This window comes from Lethenteron reissneri, chromosome 63 (assembly GCF_015708825.2).
Source record: "Lethenteron reissneri isolate LAM-NWPU_2019-01 chromosome 63, ASM1570882v1, whole genome shotgun sequence".
In the NCBI taxonomy this organism is placed as follows: domain Eukaryota; kingdom Metazoa; phylum Chordata; class Hyperoartia; order Petromyzontiformes; family Petromyzontidae; genus Lethenteron; species Lethenteron reissneri.
This window is the reverse complement of record NC_083841.1, coordinates 7,653,791-7,679,217: the sequence shown is the minus strand read 5'-3', so window position 1 is coordinate 7,679,217 and position 25,427 is coordinate 7,653,791. Positions and strand designations below refer to the sequence as shown.

The 25,427-nt window shown below is 49.5% G+C and overlaps 1 protein-coding gene across 1 annotated transcript; it reads right to left on the bottom strand.

The window, feature by feature from the left end:
* Positions 1-194: 194 nt before the first annotated feature.
* On the bottom strand, positions 195-12,698 carry LOC133358625 (WAP, Kazal, immunoglobulin, Kunitz and NTR domain-containing protein 1-like). The gene is made up of 5 exons (XM_061577008.1): positions 10,994-12,698; positions 9,003-9,235; positions 6,082-6,210; positions 4,107-4,317; positions 195-3,866 (listed from the first exon to the last, which is right to left on the bottom strand). Exons 1-5 carry the CDS (start codon positions 11,237-11,239, stop codon positions 1,968-1,970), a joined length of 2,718 nt encoding a protein of 905 aa, XP_061432992.1. The 5' UTR covers positions 11,240-12,698; the 3' UTR covers positions 195-1,967.
* Positions 12,699-25,427: the final 12,729 nt, after the last annotated feature.

Genomic DNA, 25,427 nt, shown 5'->3' with positions numbered 1-25,427 from the left:
AAGAATTTATTTTGCATCAATAATGAACGTGGTCTAAAAACATCACGGGGTGTATTTAATATAGTTACTTGTACGCATTAGATGTACAGGGTGATCCATTTGTAGAATCCACAGATTTATATTGACTCTCCGACTCGCCTATCAACAGCTGATTGACCATCGTGACGGCGAAGAAAGGAATGGACTGGGCCAAGATGTCGGGGATGAGAGGGGAGGAGGGAAGAGAGAGAGGGAAGCAACGAACAGTAGGTAGCACAGAGCGGAGTCTGTTTTCACAGGGGAAGGCGGTGGGGAAGAGGGGTAGGGATTCAGAGTGGGTGTGGCTACACAGAAGTCACGTGATGTGCGGGAGTCTTGGGCTAATTTAGAGATAGTGGCTTTATCCATATTCATTTCCGTGGGGTGGCTATAAACGGATCAACCTGTGCATTGTATAGACTCTTTATATGTATCGCGTATACGTTCCGCATGTGTCGATGGAAGAATATGGCACCAGGTGCACACGGGGGCCATCAACCTTGGTTCCTGCTGTTAAAATATCCCTGCAGAGTCACAAAGCGGTACTCATGTTATCTACCCAGTCTGTGCAGTCCTCATCTGAGTGTATGGTGTGGTGTGTGTGAATGTGTGTACATGTGTGTGTCCGTCTTTGTGGGGGGAGCGGTGGTGCAGCGGTTAGCGCCGCTGCACTGTGAAACCCAGCGACCTGAATTCGATTCCCACTCACAGCCAACATTGGTAACAAATATCCGAACCGGTTCCTGTGTCTTTGCTAGGTAGACTCTGCCTAAAGTGAGTACCTGGTGCGGTGTTTAAACATGCGCCCTGCAGGTTGTTATATCTGCTCACTAACATCACTTGCCCCAAATAGTCTGAAAAGGCTATATGGGGGAACGTTGTATTTGAATGTGTGTACATATATACTGCATATGATGAATGGTTGTCTAATCATATGTATATGACAGGGTAATGTACATACATGTAACTATGAACATTTTAAAATGTTTCACAATGCCCTTGATAATTATAATATGTGTATATATAACATTTAAGGTACGGTATATATTAAAATATGAATGTTTAGAGATTGGTCTCAAAGTAAAGTATCTTTTATATCATAAATCATTATGTGTAAACAGCAGTTCCTTGTGAGTCCTCTACTCAAGCAGGCGATTGGTGATGGACACACGGTGGTAGAGTGTCTCTCTCTCTCGCAAAGGATTCATAATGGCCGTATCACGGCTGGAATCCTGGGTTCAAGTCCTGGGTCTAGATGTCTGTCTCTTTCAAAGAGTTCATTCAGTCCGTGCCGAACGGCACTGAGCCAGAACCACCAAGATGCTTGGTTCAAGCCCCGTCTGCGTTTCTCTCAAAGGGTTCGTAATGGCCGCATCAGATCAGTCGTATGGAGCCAGCACAGCTTATATCGTGGATTAAAGGTTTTGGATGTCTTTCACGTTCACAATGGCCAAGGCGGAGGTGCTGGCTTCAAGATTTGAGATTTAAGGCTGGGTGGCTTCACTATCACCACGACCACCATCACCACCACGACCACCACACACAGCCATCATGATCACCACCACCATTGCCATTACTACCATCACAACCATAACCACCACAATCACCATAATCACCACCAAAACTGCAACCACCACCATCCTCACCACCACCATTACGTCCACCATCTCTGTTGATCACAATCATTTTCAGGATCACCATCAGCAAAACCACCATCAATAATCACCATAGTTTTCATGCCCACCACTCTCACCACCATGACCACCACCACCATCATCACCATTCATCGCCACCACCACTACCACTACCATGACCACTACCACCACCATTCATCGTCACCATGACCACCACCATCATCACCATTCATCGCCACCACCACTACCACCACCATGACCACTACCACCACCATTCATCGTCACCAGCACCACCACCACGACCACCACCACCCTCTAGTCGTGAAACCTCTGCAGGAGGTCGCAGGTCTTCCTGTCCACCACCTCGTAGAGCTTCCGGGCCCGGCGCTCGCTCACGGCTCTCACGTAGCTGTCCGGGTAGAGCACGGCGATGCCCTCCTGCACCTCGCCCATCACCAGCAAGGGGCCCGCCTCCGCGCTGGTGATGTTGGGGCACGGGCAGCCCCAGTCCACCTGCAGCATTGTGATCTCCAGCAGCTTGATGTTGAACGCCTTGAGGCCCATCTTGTCGTCCTTGAGCACCTCGTCGACCGTGAAGCGCACGAGGCCCGCGTCCGTGCCATCGTCAACCACCTCGAGCATCCGCCCGACGATGGCGAAGTCGCTGCGGCAGAAACTCGGCACGATTTTGTTCTTCGTCCTGCACGGCCGGCAAATGGATGAAGACGACGCCGCCGCCGAGGACGCCGAGAAAGACGAAGAGGAGGAGGATGAGGAGGCCGGCGGCGAGCCGACGGAGGTGCCGGAGGTCAGGGGGCACGCGCGCTCGCACGCCGAGCGGCTCGCGAAGCTGTTGCCGTTGCCCTCGCAGCCCCCGTAGAGGAAGGTGGCGCAGCGCTTGCCCAGCGGGTTGTAGCTCCACCGCGTCTCCCACGCCTTGCAGGGGCCCTGCACGGGAGGCAGCGAGCACAGGCGCGCCGTCTCGTTGACGCACGCAGCGCGGCAGTCCTCGTGCGTCTCGAACGCGTTGCTGTGGCCTTCGACGACGGTCGTGGTGGTGGTGCCAGACGGGCCTCCTGTCGATGCTGCTGCGGCTGCCGAAGATGAAGATGATGATGATGGAGACGATCCCAATGCATCGTCGTCACCGCTGTCAGCACCATCAACACCGCCACCACCACCAGATAATGACAGTGAAGAAAATGGGGAGGGTCTTCTATTGAGACCGCCACCATCAGCAGCACCAGTGGCAGCAGCAGCGGCGGCAGCGCCCCACGCTTGTCCAAAATTGTCACCTTGAGCAGACGCTGCGGCTCGTGGTGGAGACGCAGCACCTTGTGGAGGCCTGCCTCCTGCAGCTCCTTGTACGAAGCCCATGTGTCCTCCTCCTCCTCCACCACTGCTTGATGCCGATCTCCTGCAGTCGCCCCGGAGGAACGTGTAGCACCCGTTGCGCCGCGCATCATAGAACCAGAAAACGTGCTGATTGCCTCCGCAGCCGGCGTAGCGGTCCGCCGGCTGATGACAAAAGTCCTGCTGATGAGTCTGGTGATGCTGCTGCTGGTGGTTGCTGTGGTGATGAAGATGATGTTGATGATGGTGATGGCTGTGGTGGTGGTTGTTGCTGTTGTGGCCAGACGATGACGAAGAGGAGGAAGAGGAGGAGGAGGACGCGGGAGGAAATGGGATGACGGAGAGAGTGAAGCTGGCCCGGACGGCGCCGGCGCGGTTCGACACGAGGCACGTGTAGCTGCCGCTGTCCTCCTGGCGCGCGTTGTAGATGACCAGCTGCCCGATGTTGGTCACCACGGCGTTGCCGTACACGTGGTCGGGCCTCATCACGATCACCGCGTCCGCCCCGGAGGGGCCTGGTCCAACCAACTCGGGAGCCTCGCCGCCAGCACCACCAGCAGCATCACCACCAGTAGCACCACCAGCATCACCACCACCAGCACCACCACCGCCACCAGCAGCACCACCACCAGCAGCACCATCACCAGCACCACCACCAGCAGCACCACCACCAGCACCACCACCGCCTCTTGTTGCACCTCTTGCCCCTCCTGCTGCTGCTGCGCTGGTGGCAGCGGCGCTGCTGCTGCCGGCGCCGTGCCGGCTCTGTGGGTGCTGCAGCTGCTTCTCCCACGTCACCTCGGCCTTGGAGCGAGTTCCAATACCACACACGAAGCTCACCGTGCCTCCGGCGCGGATCACCTGAGCGGAGAAAGACGCACCAGTGGAGGTCTATTGGGTTCAGTGTGAGTCTATGCGTTCAATGTGAGTCTATGGGGTCAATGTGAGTCTATGGGTTCAGCGTGAGTCTATGGGTTCAGCGTGAGTCTATGGGGTTCAGTGTGAGTCTATAGGTTCAGTGTGAGTCGATGCGTTCAATGTGAGTGTATGGGTTCAGTATGAGTCTATGGGGTTCAGTGTGAGTCTATGGGTTCATCTTACCTGGTGGACTGGGTTCGACAGGAGAACGGGGGCCACGACGTCTTCTGCCGGGGCCCGGGGAGGTTCATCATGGCCCAGTCTTCCGGAGTCTGGCTGGGCGGTAGTGGCGGGTGTGGGAGAGTTGATTGAAGTGGCCTCTGAACCTCCGAGGGATTGGTTCGATATCTGCGTGCTGGACTCGGAAGAGGCAGCTGACCAGGACAGTTGAAACCTAGGGGTTGGAGTCAGCGTCGGGTTAAGGCAATGATAGTGTAATGACAGTATCGCTATCTAGCGGCCTTAGGTGCTATGTGCATGGGTGCAGCATAAGATGACACACATGCGAGCGACCACAAGGGGAGGATAACTAGGCCAACAAGGGTCAAGAGGTCATAGATCTGGAAGCTCCCGGAACCCGCGAGAAAGCACGAGAAGAGGGGCGTGTCCAGGGTCGGAGCTTGGCCATGCTGGGTGAATATAAGTGGGAGGCGAGCGGGGTTGCTGTGGGGGTTCGGGGTCCTGGCTGTCGTCGCTGTCGTCTCTTTGTTGCCGTCGTCGCTGTGTCGTCAGTCGTCTACATAGCCTTCGTCGCCGTCGTCACTAGAGAGTCAGCCAGCTATATAGTTGTACGTCACCGTCGTTGCTATATGGTCGACTTAGCTATAATTCAGTCAGCGCTGTTGTTACTCTGTGACCATGTCGCCAAAAGTATTCAGACTTAAATAAGGAACGCTATACAAGTCGTGTCTGAAGACGTCTCATTACATTAGTATGTGTAAATATCTATACTGTATTCTCATTGTTTAGACTTTTATAATTTGATGTTGCTGTAGAGTAACGTGACGATGGTGCGTTTAGTGGCAGATTAGTGTGTATCTATGTGTCTCTATGTGTCTCTGTGTATCTCTATGCATCTCTACGTATCTCTATGTATCTATGTATCTCTATGTGTCTCTACGTATTTATATATCTCCATGTGTCTCCTCTATGCATCTCTTTGCATCTCTATGCATCCCTACGCATCTCTATGTATCTATGTATCTCTATGTGTCTCTACGTGTTTCTATATCTCCATGTGTCTCCTCTATGCATCTCTTTGCATCTCTATGCATCCCTACGCATCTCTATGTATCTATGTATCTCTATGTGTCTCTACGTATTTCTATGTCTCCATGTGTCTCCTCTATGCATCTCTTTGCATCTCTATGCATCCCTACGCATCTCTACGTATCTCTATGTATCTCTATGTGTCTCTACGTATTTCTATGTCTCCATGTGTCTCCTCTATGCATCTCTTTGCATCTCTATGCATCACTACGCATCTCTACGTATCTCTATGTATCTCTATGTGTCTCTACGTATTTCTATGTCTCCATGTGTCTCCTCTATGCATCTCTTTGCATCTCTATGCATCACTACGCATCTCTACGTATCTCTATGTATCTCTATGTGTCTCTACGTATTTCTATATCTCCATGTGTCTCCTCTATGTATCTCTTTGCATCTCTATGCATCACTACGCATCTCTACGTATCTCTATGTATCTCTATGTGTCTCTACGTATTTCTATGTCTCCATGTGTCTCCTCTATGCATCTCTTTGCATCTCTATGCATCCCTACGCATCTCTACGTATCTCTATGTATCTCTATGTGTCTCTACGTATTTCTATGTCTCCATGTGTCTGCTCTATGCATCTCTTTGCATCTCTTTGCATCTCTATGCATCCCTACGCATTTCTACGTATCTCTATGTATCTCTATGTGTCTCTACGTATTTCTATGTCTCCATGTGTCTCCTCTATGCATCTCTATGCATCTCTATGCATCCCTACGCATCTCTATGCATCCCTACGCATCTCTATGTATCTATGTATCTCTATGTGTCTCTACGTATTTCTATGTCTCCATGTGTCTCCTCTATGCACCTCTTTGCATCTCTATGCATCCCTACGCATCTCTACACATCATCTCGAGCTCCTTCCGTGCGGGAGACACCTGCAGGGCACGACCGCGAGCGCGACCCCTTTGTTGCACGCCTCGGCGTCCATGTAGCAGCGGTTGTAGTAGGTGAGGCCGTCCGAGGCGCACGTGAAGCTGGGGTCCGGCTCACAACGGTCCCTGCACCTGCACCGCACCACGGGGCACGCCGGGAGATGCCCGCGGCCGGGGATTATAAATATACATACAACAAACAAAAATATCTCTATATATCAAAGGGAAACTTGTGATGATGTGTGTTTGTTCAACATGTTTAGCCTACTTCCCGACATGCAACAAACTTGAAATTTGCCATGTGGGCATTTTCCAGACTGTACACCATGAAAAAATTATAAAAATACACTTTTGTATTTTTTTTTTTGGGGGGGGGGCTCAATATTGCCTTTTTTTGCCCGGCAAGTGAGCTGTGACGTCACATCTGTCATATGACCCGTGTGCGGAAGCGTAACGCAGTGTAATGTAGTGGATAGCGCGCTGCACTACGAACCCGACGACCTGAGTTCGATTCTCGCTCACGGCCACCACCGGTAACGATTATTTGAACCGGTCCTGGGCCTCCCTTAGGTCGACTCAGCCTCAAACAAGTACCTGGTGTGGTGTGTGAACATCGCCACTGGGGAGACAAAGGCGGCCGGGAGTGGTAAATCCAAGTCCCGGGCGAAGCCGGGTAGTAAAGCTAGTACACAATATATTACAGGGACTCCTCCACTTGCGAACTTTCAGAGATATGAACAAAACCTGTCCCGTATGTCGAGTTGCTTGTTCAGACCAAGAGTCGTAAGTTCAACCGTCGCGCGATAAATGCCAGTGGTAGCATCTACATCTGCAGAACATAAAGAACCAGTGGCATCTACATCTGCAGAACGTACAAAATCAGTGGCATCTACATCTGCAGAACATCAAGAACCAGTTGCATGTACATCTGCAGAACGTGAAAAACCAATGGCATCTAAATCTGCAGAACATGAAGAACGAGTGGCATCTACATTTGAAGAACATGAAGAACGAGTGGCATCTACAGCTGCAGTAGACGAAAAAACAGTGGCATCTACAGAACGTGAAGAACCAGTGGCATCTGTATGTGCAGAACGTGAATATTCAGTGGCATCTAATCTGCAGAACGTGAAGAACCAGTGGCATCTACAACTGCAGGACGTGAAGAACCAGTGGCATCTACATCGACAGAATGTGAAGAACGAGTGGCATCTACATCTGTAGAACGTGAAGAACGAGTGGCATCTACAGCTGCAGAACACGAAGAACCAGTGGCATCTACATCTGCAGAACGTGAAGACCCAGTCGCATCTACATCTACAGAACATGAAGAACCAGAGGCATCTACATCTACAGAACAATAAGAACCAGTGGCATCTACATCTACATAACGTGAAGAACCAGTGGTATTTACATCTGCAGAACATGAAGAATCAGTGGCATCTGCAGAACATGAAAAACCAGTGACATCTACAGGAAATTATTCAACTTTTAAACCATTCCCCGTGTTTAGTGTACACTCTGTACAACGTGTTTGGAATCGCCAGGAGTAAAGTTGGACTTACGAACAAAAAGACTTCCGAACAAACCTCTGGAACCTAACTCGTTCTTAAGTAGAGAAGTCCCTGTATTGTATTTATATACAATACATACAGTAAACTCTCGACTATCCATGCTAATGTCGGGGACGATGGCCGCGGAAAATTCGAAATCGCGGATAGTCCAAAATATAGCAATTTCCCGCGGATCTCAATGTCAAAAACCAGTAATCTAGGGTATAAATAAAAATCACAAAATAAATGATCCAATAAATTACTTAAAATTAAGCACAGCTGAAGATTTCGATTGTTACTCTTTGTATTTAGAACGAATACTAATGATCGACCGATCGATATGCGAGATCAGTGATGACACTTTCCTGCTCCCGCCCAGTAGAAAACTCGGCCCACTAAGTGGATAACAGCAGCAGAGTCCACGCCAATCAACATCAACTCCGCCCCACTGTTGTAAAGATATGGCAACTACTGTACTAGTAGAGGCGATCTCACGTGGATTCCAGATTAACCTGGAGCAACTCATATTTAGTCGGTTTACTTTGTAATAAACATTTCCAAGAATAACAATGTTGTATCACTGTTTTTAGATTATTAATTTCGGCCTTACGGGGAAACATACATGCGATATTAGTTTACGTCCAAATCTCCGCAACTGGATAATCGAGAGTCTACTGTGACTCCAACTAAACTACTTAAACGTTTATAATTTTGACTAGGTAACGCCTCACTGAGCTGCGTAGCCTTTTTCAGAATTGACCACCTGGCTATCACAAATGATTGCTCAACGAAGTAGGATTATCATCACGTGGACATTTATAGCAGCCAAATATAAACTCTAAACGCCTTGATTCTAAATGATGAAGGGGAAACCCGCAGGACCCGGAGCAAACATGTATGTGACCCCGCGGAGAGAGACACGCAAACTCCAAATATATAGAAGGTGTCAGGGTTGAGATCGAGCCCACGACCTCCTGTATACCAGGTGAGGTAGTTAACATCTTCTAGCCACCGTGATGATGACGAGTGAGTGAGAGACACACAAACTACAAATATACAGAAGGTGTCAGGGTCGAGATCGAGCCCACGACCTCCTGTATACCAGGCGAGGTAGTTAACATCTCCTAGCCACCTTGATGATGATGAGGGAGAGACACGCAGACTCCAAATATACAGCAGGCGTCAGGGTCGGGATCGAACCTACGAACTCCTGCATACCAGGCAAGGTGGTTAACATCTCACCATGAGTTAACGTCTGACTCGACTCACCTTCCACGTGGTTGTGCCAAGGTTACAACAAACATCTGCGAGTGGTAAATAATGACAAAAACAATGATGACGGTGATGATGATGACGACGACGATTCCTCACCTGCAGATTGGCTGCCCGTCCCATAGGTCGCATCGTGACCCCTGCTGGGCGCAGATGACCCGGGCGCAGGTGGCTCCCGGTCCCCTTTGTCTCCCAAAAGGGGGTCTCCTCTGGTCGGCCGCGTAGGACGAGGAGGAGGAGGAGGTGGAGGAGGAAGGGGCCATGAAGCGGGAAGCCACGCAGCTCCGAGATCCGCACACGTTCTGGCAGCATTTCTCATGGGTTTCGCACACCTGGTGGTGAGAGTGGTGGTGGTGGTGAGGGTGGTGGTGGTGGTGGTGAGGGTGGTGGTGGTGGTGGTGAGGGTGATGGTGGTGGTGGTGATGGTGGTGAGTGTGGTGGTGAGGGTGGTGAGGGTGGTGAGGGTGTTGAGGGTGGTGGTGGTGGTGAGGGTGGTGGTGGTGGTGAGGGTGGTGGTGGTGAGTGTGGTGGTGAGGGTGGTGAGGGTGGTGAGGATGGTGATGGTGGTGAGGGTGTTGAGGGTGGTGAGGGTGATGATGGTTCTGCTGGTGATGGTGGTAGTGAAGGTGGTGATGGTGGTGATGGTGGTGAGGGTGGTGAGTGTGGTGAGGGTGTTGAGGGTGGTGGTGGTAGTGATGGTGGTGATGGTTCTGGTGGTGATGGTGGTGGTAGTGAAGATGGTGATGGTGGTAAGGGTGGTGAGGGTGGTGAGGATGGTGATGGTGGTGAGGGTGGTGAGGGTGGTGATGGTTCTGCTGGTGATGGTGGTGGTGGTAGTGAAGGTGGTGATGGTGGTGAGGGTGGTGATGGTGGTGAAGGTGGTGAGGGTGGTGAGGGTGGTGAGGGTGGTGATGGTGGTGAGTGTGGTGAGGGTGGTGAGGATGGTGAGGGTGTTGAGGGTGGTGAGGGTGGAGATGGTTCTGCTGGTGATGGTGGTGGTGGTAGTGAAGGTGGTGATGGTGGTGAGGGTGTGATGGTGGTGAGTGTGGTGAGGGTGTTGAGGGTGGTGGTGGTGGTAGTGATGGTGGTGATGGTTCTGCTGGTGATGGTGGTGGTGGTAGTGAAGGTGGTGATGGTGGTGATGGTGGTGAGGGTGTTGAGGGTGGTGAGGGTGGTGAGGGTGTTGAGGGTGGTGGTGGTAGTGATGGTGGTGATGGTTCTGCTGGTGATGGTGGTGGTGGTAGTGAAGGTGGTGATGGTGGTGGGGGTGGTGATGGTGGTGTTTTGGTGAGTATGGTGGTGAGTGTGTTGGTGGTGAGTATGGTATTGTATGGTGATGGTGGTGAGTGTGGTAATCGTGGTGAGGTTGGTGGTATTGTTGAGTGTGGTGACGTTGGTGAGGGTGGTGGTGAGGGTGGTGATTGTGGTGAGTATGGTGGTAATGGTGGTGGTGAGTGTGTTAATGGTGGTGAGTATGGTGGTGATGGTGATGGCGAGTGTGGTAATGGTGGTGAGTATGGTGGTGATGGTGGTGGTGAGTATGGTAATGATGGTGGTGGTGAGTGTGGTAATGGTGGTGAGTATGGTGGTGAGTGTGGTGGTCAGTGTGGTAATGGTGGTGAGTATGGTGGTGAGTGTGGTGGTGATGGTGGTGGTGAGTGTGGTAATGGTGGTGAGTATGGTGGTGATGGTAGTGGTGAGTGTGGTAATGGTGGTGAGTATGGTGGTGATGGTGGTGGTGAGTGTGGTAATGGTGGTGAGTATGGTGGTGATGGTAGTGGTGAGTGTGGTAATGGTGGTGAGTATGGTGGTGATGGTGGTGGTGAGTGTGGTAATGGTGGTGATGGTAGTGGTGAGTGTGGTAATGGTGGTGAGTATGGTGGTGATGGTGGTGGTGAGTGTGGTAATGGTGGTGAGTATGGTGGTGATGGTGGTGGTGAGTGTGGCAATGGTGGCGAGTGTGGTAATGGTGGTGAGTATGGTGGTGATGGTGGTGGTGAGTGTGGTAATGGTGGTGAGTGTGGTAATGGTCGTGAGTGTGGCAATGGTGGTGAGTGTGGTAATGGTGGTGAGTGTGGTGAGAGACCCACGTGGTCGGCCGTGCATTCCTTCTCGCAAGTGCTCTGCGCGTCGACCCAGAGGTTGGGGTTCACCTCGTTCGGACACAGCCCAGCGTGGGAATAGCGCACTCGGTGTGGGGTCGAGGAGCCCCCCAGAGACATGGGCCCCCCAACCACCCCCATGGGGCTCCCCTCAATCAACAACGGCAGCGGTGGCGGCAGGAGGGGCAGCAGCAGGAAGAGGGAGAGAGACGGATGGCAGTCGCGCGGAGACATTTGTGAATTTCTGCGGCTCTAAAACAGGAATGTTCGTTTTATCCACCTCCCGCTTTCAACCTTCTGGCTCTTGTATAGCTGCCTCTAGTGGCAGGCCCCCACCCTGTTCCGCAAGCAGAGAGCTGAGCAAAGGAATTTCAGGGTTGCGCACAAAGCCTATTCCCCGTGTCGTGAATCAATGGCCCATTCAACATTGACCTGGCCTAATGATTTGCTTCGTTGTTGTAGTTAGAGAGTTTGAAAAAAATTGCAGAATTAATGTATAACGTTTACAACCTTTTTGTTATTGGTGTTAATATCGCGTTGATTCTTAATTTGTTCAAATGTTGTTTTCATGACGATCGGCCGTGTTTGTCATCAAAGTTCAGCGAAATACGAATTGCGCATCAGGCTATCTCGATACGAATGGGAAACTCTTGTCGTAATAAGCTGCAGTTGGCAGTAGCAGCAGCGGCTACAATAATCAATAACTTTGCTCTGGAAGTTAAGCAAAGAAAGTCTCAAGTCTGTTGAGCAAAATGATACTCACATTGAGACCGCTGCCTCGTTTGCCAGATTCACCATTTGTGCGCACATTTTGTTACATTGATTTAACTCTGCCGCTTAATGCGATTGCAGTTGTAGATACTAATTAAGAATAAAACAAATATTACGTGTGCTTAATACAAATTGGTGATGAAGATGCAAAGAGATTATAATATATACCGAATATACGCGTACATTTGGTGAAGGCTAATTTTACAATAACAGCGACTGTGTTAATTGTATAATTATCATCTTATAGATTAAAATGTGTCAAGAGGTTAATCAACTCTCAAGATGTACCTGGTTCTAATCTAAAGACTCACACACAGACAAATATTCCCCGTAAAGCCTGTAACAGACTGTTGGGGCAAGTGCTGTTAGCAAAGCACATAATCAGACACATGCACCGATATACACACACATTCTAGTAGACACACGCACATATACCAACATGCATGCACTCACATGTGTGATATATGTACTCACACACACACTCGTACACGTGCAAAATAAAATCACATGCACGCGTTCTCACATAGGAAAGAGTAACCCTGGATACTCACATACGTCGGCTATACATGCAAATATATCAACACACTCCGCATACAAAGTGCTAGCGACTGACTTGCACAGAGATACAATCGCAGGCACAATAGAGGCGTCTCGGAGGAAGACGGGAGGAGTTAGCAGGTAGGAGATGTTACGAATATTCACTCTTGCCAAGAGTGAACGTGGGTTTTAAAGGAGCAGACGTATAGCGAGAGAGTGAGAGGGTGGGCGCTTTGGGGAGTGTCCGTGTTGTAGGTGGGTGAGTGGGGGGAGCGGTGGCGCAGCGGTTAGCGCTGCGTTGTCGCTTCGAACCCGGCCACCCGAGTTCGATTCCCGCTCGCGGCCACACAACACCCGGTGTCGATTGTCTGAACCAGTCCTGGGCCTCCCCTAGGTCGACTCAGCCTCAAATGAGTACCCGATGCGATGTGTATACATCGCCGCTGGGGAGACAAAGTCGGCCGGACGTGGTCCTGGCCACCCACCCCCTCGTGTGCCGTGCCGGCCTTCATAGGTGCTGCTACTCGTTACAGAACTTGCCCCAACAGTCTGTTAGCGGCTATAAGGTGGACCTTTGTCTTTGTATACGTGAGTGTATATGCATGTGAATGTGCTGTATATTGCTGGTGTATGTGTGAGTGTGTGTAGCTCTGTAATAGGAGCTGCGTTTGTCTCTAATGCCGTCATGTGGACAAATATTATTCGAGTTCCTAGCGCCTGACCTTTCATTCCTGCTCAGTGTGAGAGACTTAATAGAAAAACCACAACCAAAACACTCCGCCTGACACACACACAGATCACACACACACACAGACACACAGATCGTACACACATCACACACACACAGACACACACAGATCACACCAGATCACACACACACACAGATCGCACACACATCACACACACAGATCACACACACAGACACACACACAGATCACACACACAGACACACACACACAGACACACACACACAGACACACTTATCGCACACACATCACACACATACAGACACACAGATCACACACACACAGATCACACACACACAGATCTCACACACACAGACACACAGATCGTACACACATCACACACACACAGACACACACAGATCACACCAGATCACACACACACACAGATCGCACACACATCACACACACAGATCACACACACAGACACACACACAGATCACACACACAGACACACACACACAGACACACACAGATCTCACACACACACACATAGACACACAGATCACACACACACAGATCACACACACACACAGATCTCACACACACAGATCTCACACACACACACACAGACACACAGATCGCACACACATCACACACACAGATCACACACACAGACACACACACACAGATCACACACACATCACACACACAGATCACACACACACAGACACACAGATCGCACACACATCACACACACACAGACACACACACAGACACAGATCGCACACACATCACACACACACACAGATCTCACACACACACACACACAGATCACACACACACAGATCTCTCTCACACACACACACAGACACACACACAGACACACAAAGATCGCACACACATCACACACACAGATCACACACACAGACACAAATCGCACACACATTACGCACACACACACAGATCGCACACACATCACACACACAGACACACAGATCACACACACACACAGATCACACACACACAGATATCACACACACATACACACAAAGATCACACACACATACAGATCGCATACACATCACACACACACAGAAATCACACACACACAGACACACAAAGATCCCACACACACACAGATCGCACACACATCACACACACACAGAGATCACACACACAGAGATCACACACACAGACACACACACACATCACACACACACAGACACACATATCACACACACACACACAGATCACACACACAGAGATCACACACAGATCTCGCAAGGAAATGTCAAACGGAAATATTACACAGATCACGCAAAAAGGGAAATTACACCCACACACATAAATGTTACACAGAGGTCACAGAGAGAGAGATCTTTCAAGGAGATGTTACACAGATCACGTAAGGAGAGAAGATGTTCAAGAAGTTAGTATGTATGTTGGACAGTGCTCATTGGAGTGTATAGTCGTGAAGTGTTAAGTAGTGTAGTTGTGTAGTAGTGTATATTGTAGTAGTGCAGTGTATAGTAGTGTAGTGTTAAGTAATGTAGTTGTGTATTAGTGTATATTGTAGTAGTGCAGTGTATAGTAGTGTAGTGTGTATTGTGAAGTAGTTTGTATTTATGTTGAACTTCTTTCACACCGTACGTTTAGCCAATAGTGCTAGTCGTAGGTGCCGGGGAAGGACACAAGTTTCAAGTTTAATTTATTCGGTATAGCCCTGTGCACACAATGGCATTGCAAATGTAAAAACCAACCAATGCAACGTTATCGAGATGTGGAGAGGGACGATGCACGCTCCAGAGATGTTACTGAGAGTGGAGCAGCACGACGCGTGTGAGTGTGTGAGCGTGTGAGTGAGTGTGTGAGTGTGTGAGCGTGTGTGTGAGTGTGTGAGCGTGTGTGTGAGTGAGTGTGTGAGCGTGTGTGTGAGTGTGTGAGCGTGTGAGTGAGTGTGTGAGCGTGTGAGTGAGTGTGTGTGTGAGCGTGTGTGAGCGTGTGAGTGAGTGTGTGTGTGAGTGTGTGAGCGTGTGTGTGAGTGTGTGAGCGTGCGAGTGTGTGAGCGTGTGAGTGAGTGAGTGTGTGAGCGTGTGTGTGAGTGTGTGAGCGTGTGTGTGAGTGTGTGAGCGTGCGAGTGTGTGAGCGTGTGAGTGAGTGAGTGTGTGAGCGTGTGAGTGAGTGAGTGTGTGAGCGTGTGTGTGAGTGTGTGAGCGTGTGTGTGAGTGTGTGAGCGTGCGAGTGTGTGAGCGTGTGAGTGAGTGAGTGAGCGTGTGAGTGAGTGTGTGAGCGTGTGTGTGAGTGTGTGAGCGTGTGAGTGAGTGAGTGTGTGAGCGTGTGTGTGAGTGTGTGAGCGTGTGAGTGAGTGTGTGTGGCAGAGGTGTGGACTCGAGTCATGTGACTTGGACTCGAGTCAGACTCGAGTCATGAATTTGATGACTTGAGACTCGACTTGGACTTGCATAACAATGACTTTGTCCCACCTCTGAGGTGTGGACTCCCGCAGGTGTCTGCAGCGGCGCAGACGCGGTCCCGGGGAACGAGGGCGGCTCTCAGAGGACGAGGGCGAAGTTCCGAACGTCAACACTTTCACTGGAGGGATTGGGGGTCAACTCTGTCCCACCCCTCCTTCCCCCTTGAGCAGCATGAACCAAAAGGGGCAAAAATACATTTCTGCTCTTCCTGCCCCGCCAGATGGCAAAAAAAGTCTGCGGGCGCCATCAAAGAAGCGGGGGGGGTGGGGGGGGACTGCGTTGTTGGAACAAAAAAAAGAAGCCCTAAATGGAACCCTTCACTCAAATGTTTACACGGAAATCAAAGGGGGCGTCCGTCATGGACCGATCACCTCGATCAGCCTCCTTCAAACGCCTGCGGAGCGGGGGGAGGATGCTGGGGAGAGGGGTTGGGGGTAGCTGTGGGGTGGTGGTGGTGGTGCTGGTGGGGCGAGAGTCCGCAAGTGATTTGGAAAAATGACACAAAAGTGTTTTTTGGGAGTGCGTGGTGTTTTCGTCGTCCTCGGCTCGCCATCGAACGACAGCAGCACCAAGCGCAACGCGCGGCATCTTCAGATGCGCGCTTCTGTGGCCGTCTGGAACGCTCTTCATTCCGATATTAGGAAGCTACTGGGAGCGATGCACTTTAAATCATCATCATCTGGATTGACACAATCTCATTTCTTTAGAACTGCTTTTTGTGTGTTTAGCTTGTTGTCCTTCCCCCGCACACCTCCGATAATCACGGTTGGCTACGTACGGTGCGTATTTGTTTACCTCTGTACGTGTGTATATTTGTTTGTAGGTCTCTATCCTTACGTGTGGGTATGCATGTTTTTGTGGGTGCTCGCTCACAGCACTTTCCCCAACAGTTTGTTAAGGCTATATGGGGGATCTTTGTCTCTCTATGTGGGGAGTGGTGGTGTAGCGGTCTGCGCGCTGTGTTATGAACCCGGAGACCCGAGTTCGATTGCCGCTCACGGCCAACACCGGTGACGATTAACACTGTGTATCAATTGTTTTATTTTATTTTTGTTCCTGGGTAGTAAGTGCTATTTCCTAATTTCTCATTGAAAATAGGTAAATTTCACAATATCACTGTCCTGGTCACAAAAGTAAAGTTTGTGGAGAATAATATCCATTTTCTATACTTTTGTAGAGTGGTAAAATACGCGAGGGCAAACAGGTGCACGTGAGGTTTGCATGGACAAACCGGCAGCTGTAAGGGGCGAAGCAGGTGCAAACGGGGTCAACCGGTTGTGCACGTTGAGACCGGAGGTGTTGCCAGGAAGAGGAGGGTTGATTGATGGGCAAAAGGCACCAGCCTGGCGAGAGCTTAAAAAGATGCACGAGTGGTCTCGGATAATTGGCAGGGGGGTATAAGGGCGTGTGCGTGAGCGGATAGTTGTTGCCGGGGACAAAGTGAAGACATCTCTAGCCGTCAACGGGACCTCAACCCTCACGCCGTCGTCGGGCCGGTGTTGGCTGATCCCCCCGCCCGGGACAGACGGGTGAGTGGGTCTGAGGGAGCGTAGCTGAGGGCAGCGGTGGGAAGGTAGAGACGCTGTGTGCGGAGACGCTGTGTGCGGAGACGCTGTGTGCGGAGACGCTGTGTGCGGAGACGCTGTGTGCGGAGACGCTGTGTGCGGAGACGCTGTGTGCGGAGACGCTGTGTGCGGAGACGCTGTGTGTGTAGACGCTGTGTGCGAAGTTGCTGAGAGCAGAGCTGCTGAGCCCAGGATAAGGGAGGCAAAAGGTAGATAAGAGTAGGGAGAAGTTAACCATAAGTGACTGTACAGATAGTTATAGAAGTGCCTACAACTGGTGCAAGAATAGGTGAATAAAGTGTAAGCAGGTGACTTGTTACAACGTGTGAGTAATTTTTTAAGACACTACACTTTTTAGGCATAAGCAATTACGAAATAACACTTACTATCCAGGAATAAAAATTGTGTTGCATAGTGTTATCTGAACCTGTTCTGGGCCTCACCTAGGTAGACTCGGCCTCAAATGAGTACCTGGTGCGGTAAACATCGCCACTGGGGAGACAAAGGCGGTCGGGCGTGGTGCTGGCCACCCACTCCCTTGTGTGCCGTGCCGGCCTTCATAGGTGCTACTCGCTAACAGCACTTACACCAACAGTCTGTTAAGGCTACACGGGGGCTCTTTGTCTTTGTATCTATGGGACATTTTTTTACCGTTTCTGGCAATAAAACGGGAGTTGTGTTAAGATGTTCAAACATCACATAGAGAACCTTTGCGAGGAATCAAGTTACTGCATTAACCACACACATCACTTGTGGTGAACATACAAACAATGCTCCGATAACACAATGATTCATTGTCTTTGAAACTAAGTGGCCTTAGAGAGAAAAGTGTGTGTGTGTGTGTGCCGTTTTTAGTTGTTGCTTGAAATGTTTGAAGGGCACCCACGAGCCACCTGCAATCATGGCATGAACAAAATTTCGTGCCAGAATTTACTCGGTTTGAAACGTAGTCGTAGTAGCAGTATTCATGAAAGGGTTTTTTTGTGGGGGAGGGGGCTTAGTTAGATTGCGTAAATATAAATGTGTCGTTAAACCCGCAACCACCCGACATAGCCAACTAGTAAGGCTTTGGAACCTCCTCTGCCAGTATTATAGTAAGGCTTTGTCACGTAAACTAAACGTGGCCAATTCGTTACTAGTTCAGCACATCGGCTGTGTGTTGGAGAGTAAACCCACTATGACATTTACAATTCGAGTCAATAATGACACAATCAATGTACTTGCATACAGCCACGCACGGGTTACTTGAAGAAAGCACACGCGAACATGTTAAAAGGAGTTATCTGTTCATCAATGGCTACTGCAACTCGTGTAACAACTATTCATGGGCCAATTTTTTAAAAAACTGACCATCATACAACATTTAAAAATGTCATTCTTATTAGGCCCCCCCGGTGTAAACAATTGTTGTCTCCAACTGTTATTGTGTTGGGTTGCGCCCGAAACGTCGTGATTTATTTTATTTTAATTTTGTACCTACGTGACTTTACCGAAAAAAACAAAGAGTATGAATCCTTGCAGTCACGAAAACTTCAAATCTAGAATCCAACTGTTATTATTATCCGCTCTGCCTCTGTGTCAGTCTGTGGGTCTCTGTGTGAGTCCGTGGGTCTCTGTGTGAGTCTATGGGGCTCTGTGTGAATCTATGGGTCTAGCGCAGCGGTCGGGAACCTATGGCTCGCGAGCCATATATGGCTCTTCCAGTGACGGCATATGGCTCCCAGACAATTTTGAGTTGAAAAAATAATTTAAAAAAATAAAAAATAATAAATCAGTTTGGAACTGATCTTAATAATACTGTGTAATTTTAAAGTAAACAGAAATTAGTTTTGAAGATAAATTTCACGGGTCACGCCTGCACGAAGCTCAACCTCACCACGTATTAACCAGACAACAAGGCCATCAGCAAAACCATGCAGCACCAGAAGTCGCATTAAAAGTAAGACATTTAATTTATTATACGTTAAAAATACTATATGGCTCTCAATGAAATATATTTAGAAATATTTGGCTTTTATGGCTCTCCCAGTCAAAAAGGTTCCCGACCCCTGGTCTAGCGTGAGTCTGCGTGTCTCTGCACGAGTCTGTAGGTCTCTGTGTGAACTTCAGGGTATCTGCATACGTATATGGATCTCTGTGTGAGTCCGTGGGTCTCTGTGTGAGACTATTGGTCCCTGTGTGAGTCCGTGGGTCTCTCTGTGAGTCTATTGATCCCTGTGTGAGTACGTGGGTCTCTGTGTGAGTCTATGAGTCTCTGTGTGAGTTTGTGGGTTTCTTTGTGAGTCTATGGGTCTGTGTGTGAGTCCGTGGGTCTCTTTGTGAGTCTATGAGTTTCTGTATGAGTCTGTGGATCTGTATCTGCACTGTAAAGAAGGGCCATTGCCCCGAAACGTCGGCTAATTATGCATGTTCTCTTTTCAGGCCACACACGGGCACACGCTGATGTTGTTGACAGGGGCCGTGCTGAGTTGTTAAGAGAGGCTGTTATCCTATGACGCGTGTCTTCACAACCCGAACTGGATATACCGCTAGCAATGTACAGTGAGGGAAAAAAGTATTTGATCCCCTGCTGATTTTGTACGTTTTCCCACTGACAAAGAAATGATCAGTCTATAATTTTAATGGTAGGTTTATTTGAACAGTGAGAGACAGAATAACAACAAAAAATTCAGAAAAACGCATGTCAAAAATGTTATAAATTGATTTGCATTTTAATGAGGGAAATAAGTATTTGACCCCTCTGCAAAACATGATTTAGTACTTGGTGGCAAAACCCTTGTTGGCAATCACAGAGGTCAGACGTTTATTGTAGTTGGCCACCAGGTTTGCACACATCTCACTCCTCTTTGCAGATCTTCTCCAAGTCATTAAGGTTTCGAGGCTGACGTTTGGCAACTCGAACCTTCAGCTCCCTCCACAGATTTTCTATGGGATTAAGGTCTGGAGACTGGCTAGGCCACTCCAGGACCTTAATGTGCTTCTTCTTGAGCCCACTCCTTTGTTGTCTTGGCCGTGTGTTTTGGGTCATTGTCATGCTGGAATACCCATCCACGACCCATTTTCAATGCCCTGGCTGAGGGAAGGAGGTTCTCACCCAAGATTTGACGGTACATGGCCCCGTCCATCGTCCCTTTGATGCGGTGAAATTGTCCTGTCCCCTTAGCAGAAAAACACCCACAAAGCATAATGTTTCCACCTCCATGTTTGACGGTGAGGATGGTGTTCTTGGGGTCATAGGCAGCATTCCTCCTCCTCCAAACACGGCGAGTTGAGTTGATGCCAAAGAGCTCCATTTTGGTCTCATCTGACCACGACACTTTCACCCAGTTGTCCTCTGAATCATTCAGATGTTCATTGGCAAACTTCAGACGGGCATGTCTATGTGCTTGCTTGAGCAGGGGGACCTTGCGGGCGCCGCAGGATTTCAGTCCTTCACGGCGTAGTGTGTTACCAACTGTTTTCTTGGTGACTATGGTCCCAGCTGCCTTGAGATCATTGACAAGATCCTCCCGTGTAGTTCTGGGCTGATTCCTCACCGTTCTCATGATCATTGCGACTCCACGAGGTGAGATCTTGCATGGAGCCCCAGGCCGACGGAGATTGACAGTTCTTTTGTGTTTCTTCCATTTGCGAATAATTGCACCAACTGTTGTCATCTTCTCACCAAGCTGCTTGGCGATGGTCTTGTAGCCCATTCCAGCCTTGTGTAGGTATACAATCTTGTCCTTGACATCCTTGGAGAGCTCTTTGGTCTTGGCCATGGTGGAGAGTTTGGAATCTGATTGATTGATTGATTGCTTCTGTGAACAGGTGTCTTTTATACAGGTAACAAACTGAGATTAGGAGCACTCCCTTTAAGAGCGTGCTCTTAATCTCAGGTCGTTACCTGTATAAAATACACCTGGGAGCCAGAAATCTTTATGATTGAGAGGGGGTCAAATACTTATTTCCCTCGTTAAAATGCAAATCAATTTATAACATTTTTGACATGCGTTTTTCTGGATTTTGTTGTTGTTATTCTGTCTTTCACTGTTCAAATAAACCTACCATTAAATTTATAGACTGATCATTTCTTCGTCAGTGGGCAAACGTACACAATCAGCAGGGGATCAAATACTTTTTTCCCTCACTGTATTATAAAAGCACACACACACTCACGTTCTTTTTATAACGCGGATGCCAATTGGATATAACGCGATTGAGTGAACGCAACTACGTCGCAGCACGAGTAGGGATTAAAGGGGAGCGTAACGGCTGCCTCGGCGCAGTATCGACATCGCACGATGGGTTGCGATGCTGCTGGATGCTTCAACAACAACCGCCATTCGCCACTAAGTGGCTGTGACGTCACCACGGCGCTTGTGCCAGGCCAAGTGCACCTTGAGGCCACGTGAAGTGTCGAACGCCCACTGTCAGGAGGTCACGGGGCAGACCCAGCAGGTGCCATGGGTCGACTGACTGAGATGACTGGCTGATGCACCACCTGTGCCCCCTACTGTGCCAACTTGCTGTGCTTTATCCGGCCCGGCGCACTGCTCGTTGTTGTGAGCGTAGCTCCACTGCCCCCCGTTATTGCTGGAGGGCGACTGCCTCCAACTGCCCAGTAGCAGCGTCCTTCTGGATTCTTCCCACGGCGCGCAACATCAGTCTTTGTTCAGGCCCTGCGTTACGTATCTCATGTGTATTATCGCGGACTGTGTGCCTCGGCCCCTATGTTACATATATATCATTTATTATAACGCAAATAGTTCCATAGCACGGTGTCCTTCAGGAACGTAACCATCACCGCGTTATAGGAGAACCAGACCTGTTATTGTTAGACTCTGCTTCGTGCACTATTGGCCACTACCACCACCACAGCAGCAGTAGAAGAACCGGGTCGTCTGCGTTGACTCCACACGGAGTCAGACGAGGTGACGACGCTCGTTGGCATAGACGACATCAGAAGATGGGAGGGGGGAGAGATGGTGGGGGCTCGAGTCACAAAAGGCATCGACCCGTTAATGGGGAAAATATGAACCGGCTCCGATTTGCCGAAGACACGCGCGGTCACTGTTGTAGCATCCAGCGAGACGGGACGACCCCAGAGTGCTCCAGAAAGAAGAAAACAAACAAGGAAAGCGTGGAGGAGGCTGCAAAAGCTGGGCTCAAGATAAATAGTGCACGGGGCAAAAACAATCGAGCAGTGGCTTAGCAAAGGGCCGAACATTGTTGCTGTTATGTGTGTGTGTATGGTGACCACATAGAGTGTGTGTGTGTGTAAACGGGTATCATAAGGATTCGTTCCTGAATTATCTGAACCAGTTTTGGGCCTCCTCTAGGTCGTCTCAGCCTCAAATGAGCACCCAGTGCAGTGCGTGAACATTGCTGCTGGGGGGAGACAAAGGCGGTCGGGCGTGGTGCTGGCCACAAGCCCTCCTCGGGCGCACGCTAACGGCTCTTGCCCCCCAATGTTGATGAGACTACACGGAGGTGCTTTGCATATTGTCCTGCGTAGTTAGTGCCGTAGTGCGCCACGAACCCCGTATTCGGCTCAGGGTCGACACCGGTGGTGACGATTATCTGAACTGGTCCTTCACCTCCCCTAGGTCTACTTAGTCTAAGAATGAGTACCTGTCACGGAGTGTAAACATCAGCACTGGGGAGACAAAGGCGGTCGGGTGTGGTGTTAGCCTGATCACTCCCGAATCGGTGCTTTTTGCTAACAGCACTTGCCCCAGCAGGCTACACAGTGGGGGATGGGACCTTTGTCCTTGTGTATTTGTGTGGTACGGGGGGCGTAGTGGTTGCCGCACTGCACAACAAAAGCTGGCCACCGCAGTTAGACTCCCGGCTGTTGGTGGCTCGCACCCCAAAAACCCTCCGTGGAAGCTACACGGGGGAACTTTGTATTTGTCTCTGTATGGATTCTGTATCACAAGCTCGGGGCTGAGTGCACGCGTTCCCCTGTGTCGTTGGGTTTGCATCAATATTGTTGAGGAAGCCAGAGAACGGGAGAAATTTAATCCTCCCTGAGCAATGGGGCCAGTGTGAGGATGGAGTCAAACGCTTAAAGACAAATGCAAATCTATAGGACCCAGTGTGAGTCTATGGGACACTGCGTTAGTCTGTGGGACCCTTTGTGAGCCTGTGAGAAACCGTGTTAGTTTATGGGACCGTGTGTTAGACTATGAGACCCTGCGTTAGTCTATGGGACCCTGCGTTATCTATGGGACACTGCGTTAGTCTGTGGGACCCTTTGTGAGCCTGTGAGAAACCGCGTTAGTCTATGGGACCGTGTGTTAGACTATGGGACCCTCCGTTAGTCTATGGGACCCTGCTTTAGTCTATGAGACCCTGCGTTATCTATGGGATACTGCGTTATGCTATGTCTCTGTATTAGTCTATGGGACGCTGCGTTGGTCCATGAAACCACTGGGTTACTCTATAGGACCCTACGTTAGTGTAGGGGACCCTCCGTTAGTCTATGGGACCTTCCTTTAATCTATGGGACCCTGTGTTGGTCTATTGGAAGCTGCGTTAGGCGATGAGACAATGCGTTAGTCTACGGGACTGTGCATTAGTCTATGGGGCCCTGCGTTAGTATATGGGCCCCTCAGTTAATCTTTTAGACCCTGTGTTAGTCTATTGGTCCCTCCGTTAGTGTATGGGATACTGTGTTAGTCTCCAGGACCCTCCACTAGTCTATAGGATGCTGCTTTAGACTATGGGACCGTCTATTAGTCTATTGGACGCTGCATTAGACTATGGGATCCTGTGATGGACTGTGGGACCCTGTGTGAGTTTGTGGAACACTGCGTTAGATTATGGGACCCTCTGTTAGTCTATGAGACCAAGCGTTAGTTTATGGAATCCTCCGTTAATCTATGGGACGATCCATTAATCTATTGGACTCTGCATTAGTCTATGGGACGTGGCGTTAGTCTTTGGGACCCTCAGTGAGTCTACTGCACCCAGCATTACTCTATGGGACCCTGCCTTAGACAATTGGATTCCTCCATTAGTCTATGGGACCCTGTCTTATTCTATGGGATGCTGCATTAGTTTATGGGATCTTGTGTTAGTCTGCGGGGCCCTGCGTGAGTTTGTGGGACACTGCGTTAGTTTATTGGATGCTGTGTTCGCCAATGGGATGCTGCATTAGTCTATTGGATGCTGCATTAGTCTATGGGACTCTGTGTTCGTCTCTGTGATGCTGCTTTAGTCTATCGGATGCGTTAATCTATTGGATGCTGTGTTAGTCTTTGGAACCCTCCGTTGGTCTATGGGACCTTTCATTCGTTTATGGGACGCTGAATTAGTCTATGGGACCCTTTTATAGTCTGTGGGACCCTCCGTTAGTCTATGTGACCTTTCATTAGTTTATGGGATGCTGAATTAGTCTATGGGACCCTTTTATAGTCTGTGGGACCCTCTGTTAGTCTATGTGATGATGTGTCAGTCTGTGGGGCCCTGTGTGAGTTTGTGGAATGACTCGTCAGTCTATGGGACTTTGTGTTATTTTATGGGACTCTGCGTTTTTCTATGGAACACTGTGTTAGTCTATGGGATGCTGTGTTAGTCTATGGGTATCTGCGCTAGTGTATGGAACCCTCCGTCATTCTATGGGATCGTACCTTCTTCTATGGGATCCTCCGTTAGTCTATGTGTTTCTGTGTGAGTCTGTGGGACCCTGTGTGAGTTTGTGGGACACTGTATTAGGTTTTGAGACCCTCTGTTAATCTATAGGGTCCGGCGTTAGTCTAGAGGACCCTCCATTAGTCTATGGAACCCTGTGTTAGTCTATGGGATTCTCCCTCAGTTTATGGAACCCTCCACTAATCTATTGGACGCTGCGTGGGTTTACGGGACCTTTCGTTAGTCTATGGGACCCTGTGTTAGTCTATGGGATGCTGCGTTAGTCTATGGGACCCTGCATTATCTATGGGATACTGCGTTATGCGATGTGACCCTGTGTTAGTCTATTGAACCCAGTGTTAGTCTATGGGACCCAGTGTTAGTCTATGGGATACTGCGTTATGCTATGTGACCCTGTGTTACTCTATGGGACTCTACATTAGTCTATGGGACCGTCCTTTAGTCTATGGGACCCTGTGTTCGTTTATGGGACACTGCATTATTCTTTTGGACCCTGTGTTAGTCTATTGGAAGCTGCGTTAGGCAATGGGACACTCGCTAGTCTAAGGGATCCTGTGTTAGTCTACGGGACTGTGCATTAGTCGATGGGACCCTACGTTAGTACATGGGCCCCTCAGTTAATCTTTTAGACCCTGTGTTAGTCTATGGGACCCTCTATTAGTCTATTGGAAGCTGCGTTAGACTATAGGATATTGTGATAGTCTGTGGGACCCTGTGTGAGTTTGTGGGACACTACATTAGACTATTGGAT

Excerpts from the sequence above, each read along its gene's own strand:
- LOC133358625 (XM_061577008.1), bottom strand. The coding sequence starts at position 11,239 with ATGTCTCCGCGCGACTGCCATCCGTCTCTCTCCCTCTTCCTGCTGCTG. Across the intron at positions 9,236-10,993 it reads AGGAATGCACGGCCGACCAC|GTGTGCGAAACCCATGAGAA; the intron begins GTGGGTCTCTCA and ends TCTCACCACCAG. Across the intron at positions 3,867-4,106 it reads TGTCGAACCCAGTCCACCAG|GTGATCCGCGCCGGAGGCAC; the intron begins GTAAGATGAACC and ends TTCTCCGCTCAG.